At 35.2% G+C, this 7,037-nt stretch overlaps 1 protein-coding gene across 1 annotated transcript; it reads left to right on the top strand.

Moving 5' to 3' along the window:
• Window positions 1-292: 292 nt before the first annotated feature.
• On the top strand, window positions 293-4,841 carry FABP4 (fatty acid binding protein 4). Its single transcript, XM_519830.8, has 4 exons — window positions 293-441; window positions 2,936-3,108; window positions 4,015-4,116; window positions 4,615-4,841. The coding sequence occupies exons 1-4, from the start codon at window positions 369-371 to the stop codon at window positions 4,663-4,665; spliced, it is 399 nt and encodes a 132-aa protein (XP_519830.1). The 5' UTR covers window positions 293-368; the 3' UTR covers window positions 4,666-4,841.
• The last annotated feature ends 2,196 nt before the right edge of the window (window positions 4,842-7,037 follow it).

The raw sequence follows: 7,037 nt of genomic DNA, 5'->3' as shown, positions 1-7,037 counted from the left end.
CACTGGGATAAATATGTATAGGAATAATAGGGGGAAATTCAGTGCACTGAGCATTAAGCTGTCAAAACAGGAATGTTTAAAATATCCTGTTAGTGGTTTAAAAATAATTTGTACTCTAAGTCCAGTGACTATTTGCCAGGGAGAACCAAAGTTGAGAAATTTCTATTAAAAACATGACTCAGAGAAAAAAATGCAGAGGCCGGTAATGAAGGAAATGATTGGATCTCATTCCCAATTGGTCATTCCTAAGATCACATGTTCTGAGCATCTTTAAAAGGAAGTTATCTGGACTCAAGAGGGTCACAGCACCCTCCTGAAAACTGCAGCTTCCTTCTCACCTTGAAGAATAATCCTAGAAAACTCACAAAATGTGTGATGCTTTTGTAGGTACCTGGAAACTTGTCTCCAGTGAAAACTTTGATGATTATATGAAAGAAGTAGGTAAGGAAATGCGTTGTGGAATGACTGGATTTATAATATTTTCTTTTGGGAAAAAGAGTTTACAGCTGTGTTTATAGCAATGTCTGGAAGCCCTGGCCAGAAATGAAAAATGCTGCTTTCTATAGAGAGGCTGCACACATAGCAAGTGATAATCATTTGTTTCTAGAGAAATTCTGAACCAAAGCTACAACTAATGTTTCCTAAAGGTGTAGCAATATAAAAAGGTGTCTAAATGGAATGTTTCTCGTCTTTAGAAATGATAAGATTTGACTTTATTTGCAAAACTTGGGTATCCTTGGTTTACTTAGCTCTTTGCCTGTTTCTCTTTCATCCCCTTTTGCATGTAAATTAAGCAATAACTTGGAAAAAAGTTAGTATGCAATAATTTTCATTTCAAACTGAAAGCACTCTAGTTCCTTTAATGCAAGGTTCTTTTTCAGTAACCGTATGTTAGCCAATTATTTTCTTGTCTCAATGTTAATCTATTAAAATATGTGGTTGTTTTATGATAGACAAAAATTTTAATTTCAGAAAATATGTTTCTTAAACGGCTTAAATACTTCCTTTGACTAGAAATGACATAGGATGCCATAGAATTATCAACCAATTTAAAAGGAGAATGTTACGTATATAACATACCTCTTCTTTGATAGTAGAGGTTTTTAATTTTTTAGACGCTGTTAACTTTGTCAGCATGTCATTGGATGAATGTCTCTCAGATAACTATGGAGGTAAAGCAGAAAAGACAACTTCTCACTCAGGCAGCTTCTACTTTGAAAACCTTTCTCCCTCAACTCCATGCATGACAGTCCAATAAAGTCAGAACTGGGGTTAGCAAACTGGGGAGGAATTTTATGCAACCTTAGGGTTTAGAATGTAATCATTAAATCGCAAAACACTTAACCCTCCTGTAAATTATACAGTATATATATTTTTTGCTTGTCTGTAACTATGTTTCTTGTTTTTAGATGCTAGGGAAATTGGTGACTTCAGCATGAGAAAGACTTTCTAGAATAAACTAGAGTGATTCAATAAACTAATTAATATGCACTGATGCAGAAAAGCCAGGATTTGGGGCCATTTAACTATTTATTTTTAGAAAAATGTTATACTTTTAATATTTATATTTTCTAATAACACTGTGTTTTTAAATTATAAAGGACTGATTATAATTAAAGTCAATAAAACACCTTCTGCATGAAATTAGCTGCTGTAATTGAGGATGAGTGGGCAGGTATTGTCTTCATCATCAAATAAAAGCAAAATCAAGCAAATGGAGACTGGTTTTTCCCAAGGTCAGTCATTCTAGAATCACACTCAGTTTTGCCTGCATTCACGAAGTGGACTCACTTCATACATTTAATGTTATATTTTGTAACTGAGCCAGGACTTGAAGACACACCTGTGGCCATTTTTCAGACAGACAGCCAAATCGGAGCCTCAGCATTACTTATTTTGCGCCATATATCTCTCCCAGTTCTTCCCAATTTCTAACCTTTGGTTGCCTTTAGTCAAAGAAAGAGCTTAGATTTACATGCACATGTTTAAAAAATTCAGCAAATCTATGACTGTCATAAACTCTGCATGACATACACAGTGTCAGCAAGTTACTGCTATGTTAGGCTGTAAATTATTCATTCCATACCTTGCACAAGAAAATATATTCCCCTTTTTAAGAAAGAAAAGTTCACAACTTAGGTGATTGGAAATCAAAGTATTGGCTTCTAACCTATTTTAAACTAAGAAATAGTGATTTATTAAATGTTAAAGTTTTCACAATTTGATGACTCGTCCCTTTCAAATATCCCCTATAAATTATTAGCAATGATATCACCATTCTAAAATGTTATAAATGTAGGAAACATTTTGCCTTTTGTAGAAATTCATGAAAATCTTCCTTTCATGGTGGAGTAATTTGAGAAAGAAGCACAGAAAAGTAGACTTGGCAACAAATGCTATGAAATGTGACTTTTGTACACTCAAAACAGACGAACCTTTAACTAAATAACTCTACATTAACCCCCAAAATTCTGTTGAAAATTCTGTCTTTGTGCCTTCTTAAATGTAATATTGAGTATCTAAGATGGAATGGTCAAGTAGCCTCAAGTATTTTATTAAGAGAGAAAAATAATAGTGGCTAACATTTTAAATATATACCTTCCCAACAACTTAACCTTTATACATATTTTTGTTGAAAATAAACAATGGGTCTCCTGAGAAGTTGTATCCCGACCAGAGAAAGGGAAGTTTAAAGAATAGGCCTACACCTATTGTTTCTCAGAGGTTGTGTTTTTGTTTTCTTTGTGGGTTTTCTTTTTTTTTTTTAAGTATTGGCCTGATTTTATCTGCAGGAGCTGTTTAAATTAGGCCTTTAAGAAACTCTCTGTGTCTTTTTCCTCCTGCACATGCACCTGTGGGCACACACACATTCTCTGACTTGGATAAGTACGTGAGAGAAAATGTGAATCTGACTATTTTCTTTTCCTAACTGTAGGAGTGGGCTTTGCCACCAGGAAAGTGGCTGGCATGGCCAAACCTAACATGATCATCAGTGTGAATGGGGATGTGATCACCATTAAATCTGAAAGTACCTTTAAAAATACTGAGATTTCCTTCATACTGGGCCAGGAATTTGACGAAGTCACTGCAGATGACAGGAAAGTCAAGGTGAGAAATAAGGAAGTGGCACAGAGTACATGCCTGGTTTCTAAATCATCACTGCTATAAGAAATCATTTTATGATAAAAGGAGGAACACTATTTTATCATAAGCCAAAGATCCCTGAACTCCTACATCTAAACTGTGTTTCCTTAGATATAGAGTTGGTGAATTTTTCCCCATTTTATTAAGTTGTCCTCATGTTAAAAAAGTATTATTATTTTTAGAGACAGGGTCTCACTCTGTCAAACAGGCTGCGGTGACATGGCACAATCATAGCTCACTGCATCCTCAAATTCCTGGGTTCAAGTGTTTCTCCCACTTCAGCCTCCTGAGTAGCTGGTAATACAGCTGTGTGCCATCACACCCAGCTAATTTCTTAATTTTTTTGTAGAGACAGAGTTTTACTATGTTGCCCAGGCTGGTCTCGAACTCCTGGCCTCAAGCAATCCTCCTGCCTTGGCCTCCCTAAATGCTGGAATTACAGTTGTGAGCCACCACACCTGGCGTGTCTCCAAATTAACAAAAAAATTATTAACATAATTTATTTGAGTCATACAATACATAGAGTATTTCAAGTGAATTAAAATACTATAACAATGTAAGAGAATGTTTATAAAAATGGAAGAAAGAAATAGAAAAACCACTCATACTACCATCTCAATGTAAATTTCTTTTTCATATTCCTTCACAGTATTTTTCCAATTATGTAATTTGTATAACACTCTGGACATAACGTATCCATAAGTGGTTATGTTGTTGTTTTTGAGACTCATTTTTTATCTTGTTGCAATATATTCTTGTCATTTAGAATTACTAATGACCTCAAAATATTCCTTTGAACAAAGGCACTCTATTTTAAATTTTTTTCTGCCTCCCTATGCACATTGTCATTACATTTTCTTATGCCTACAGAGCACCATAACCTTAGATGGGGGTGTCCTGGTACATGTGCAGAAATGGGATGGAAAATCAACCACCATAAAGAGAAAACGAGAGGATGATAAACTGGTGGTGGTGAGTATCTTCTAGCTACTTAATTCTGGATCTTACTGCTAGGTTATCTCATGATCACTATTCCACTTAAGGAAACAGATTTTCCTTTTGATTACCTAAAACAAAAAGAGGATTTTATTGGAATTATGCTTCCACTGTGGCATTTGCCCTTCATGCTTTTGAGTTCAACAAAGGCATGCTGTCTTCTAGGAAGCATTCTCTGCCTGCTTCCAGGCATCCTAAGGCTGTCTCCAGTGGTACCTCCACCACATTGTATTACCTATCTCTGCTTATGTTTCTCAGTCACCATACAGATTTTAAGGTACCTGGAGGGGAAAACTTGTATTTTCCTGGTCTTTATATCTCCCTATCTTATTACAATATATGGGTACATATATAGAAGTCCAGAAATGAATATCTTTGGAGTGAATATTGTTTTATTCCCAACATTCAGAGAGACAATAAATAAATCCATGGTTTAATCCCAGTGATTGACCAAGAATTGTTTTTTGTGTCTAGGAATGCGTCATGAAAGGCGTTACTTCCACGAGAGTTTATGAGAGAGCATAAGCCAAGGGACGTTGACCTGGACTGAAGTTCGCATTGAACTCTACAACATTCTGTTGGATATATTGTTCAAAAAGATATTGTTGTTTTCCATGATTTAGCAAGCAACTAATTTTCTCCCAAGCTGATTTTATTCAATATGGTTATGTTGGTTAAATAAACTTTTTTTAGATTTAGAAGGTGATGTAATGATGTATTCATTGTGCTTATGATGCATTCTTAGTCATAATTGAGTGAAGGAAATGGGAAATTTGCATTATTTCTTTGTTCTGATATAAATAATAACATATTTCATAATAATTCATAATAAGGTAAAAAGGGATATCTATGAATTTCCCTAGGTAGGAGATAACAAGTATGTACCATTACTGAATATTAAATCCTTCTTTATCATAGCTACAGTTAAGTAGGTGTATCTCAGAAACCTAAGGTAGTTTTAAATGTAGTGAAATTGTCCACAGCAAGCTGGCCCAAGTGCTCACATTTTATACCTGCTCTGTCTTAGTGCGTTGCAAGAGAGGAGTATATACAGTAGTTCCCCCTTATCCACAGGGGTACGTTCTAAGACCCCCAGTGGGTGACTGAAACCACAGATAGTACCGAATCCTATACATACTATGTTTTTTTTCTAAACAGAAATATCTACAATAAAGTTTAATTTTTAAATTAGGCACCATAATTAATAATAAAACAGAACAGTTATAACAATATACTATAATAAAATTATGTGTATGTGATCTCTCTTTCTGTCTCCCTCTCAAAATATTTTTAATATCTCTCCAGAATTCAGTGCAAATAATTCCATCATACTCACTTCAGAAAAGTGAAGATAGTCTTGTACATGAGTAGATTCAAATTTTATTGTCGTGGTTTCCAAAGTTTTATTTTTCTCACCAATGGAACTTTTGATTCAAATAAAATATCCAAGGGATTTCAGCTTATAAAACACACAAAAGTGATATGTGATACACACAAAAGCGATAATGAGTTTTCCAAGGTACTGTGTGTGTGAATGTGTATGTCTGTGTATGTGTGTGTCGTCTGTATGTTTTTCCCACCTCTCGTAGAAGCTACGAAGCACCTTTCCAGATTATTGAGGTTTCCTGTACGTAGACTGAAATTTACAAATCACATGCTTACATTTTATAGTAAGACAAAATCTGCCAAAGTGTATATTGCTGTTGATATAATTCTGTTTGTGATTCTCTCTTTAAAAATAAATCCAAAGGTTTTCATTTCCTGCATACTTATCCTATACATAACACCATGATATGGAGAGGCCAGAAGAGATGGACTAGTTCACTGACCATAAGAATTTACTTTTTTTAATAAAAACATAGAGTTAGACTCTCACTTTGGGTTTGAGGAACTTAAATATAGAAGATGTATAAGCATTGATTAGGACAATTCTTGGTAAACAAATGTTTATTAAGTACTAATGATGGTGCCAGGCACTTTGCAAGCTTTAAATCATTTGTCATCAAAATAATCTGATGGGAGGATTTGGATTTCTGTTTACAGATAAAGAAATTGCGGCACAGAGCTTAACATCATAAAACTGAGTAAGAAATAGATATAAGAATCTGAAATTCAAGAGAGCTATCCTGTCTTGAATATGGACCTGGAAGCCATAAGTGCCCAAGTGGTAACTTCATTCAGAAAATGTGATAAAGTCAATTTGAAGAGGATTCTGGAAGATGGCAGAGTAGGATGAGCAGGAATATGTCTTCCTACCTAGACAAAAAATGCACTGGCAGAATCTGTCTAACGTATCTATTTTGAAACTCTGAAATCTATTGAATCCTTGCAATATTCAGGGGAAGTCTTAGATGATAAGTTGCAGTTAATTTTTGGTCAATTTCAGCTCTTAACCCAGTTGCAGATACTCATACCCACCCACAACCCTCATAGGAGGCCACTGTGCACATGTTCCTGGAGCAGCTTGCAGTTAACTAGGATGGGCAATAAGAACCAAGTTTTCCAAATGTTATGGATCTGTGTTTTGATTGATGATTGCTGCTTCTGATCACAGAAGTGCAGACACATTGGCCAGCAGCTATTGTTGCACACATACACACACACACACACACAACACCCCTTATCGTTGTAAGTCATTTCTTCTTGGGCTGAAGCAGCTTCCAGTGTATTTAAAAAGTCAGCTCCTTCCCTACTTTCCACATCGTATTTTTTTTCTTTTTTCTTTTTAGGATCCAGACATTAAAGACTAGGACATTCAAGCAACCACATGTATGAGGAAAATTAAAAAGTCAGTATGCATATGTAGGGAAGTCACAGGCTCAGAAAGAACCTGAGAAGACCTTAAGTTTATTCCTTAGGCTAACTCTGAAGATAGATAGCCTACAACAATAAAAAAT

This window comes from Pan troglodytes, chromosome 7, assembly GCF_028858775.2.
Source record: "Pan troglodytes isolate AG18354 chromosome 7, NHGRI_mPanTro3-v2.0_pri, whole genome shotgun sequence".
Taxonomy (NCBI): domain Eukaryota; kingdom Metazoa; phylum Chordata; class Mammalia; order Primates; family Hominidae; genus Pan; species Pan troglodytes.
Note: the sequence above shows the minus strand (reverse complement) of the source record. Positions and strands in the feature narration are given on the sequence as shown.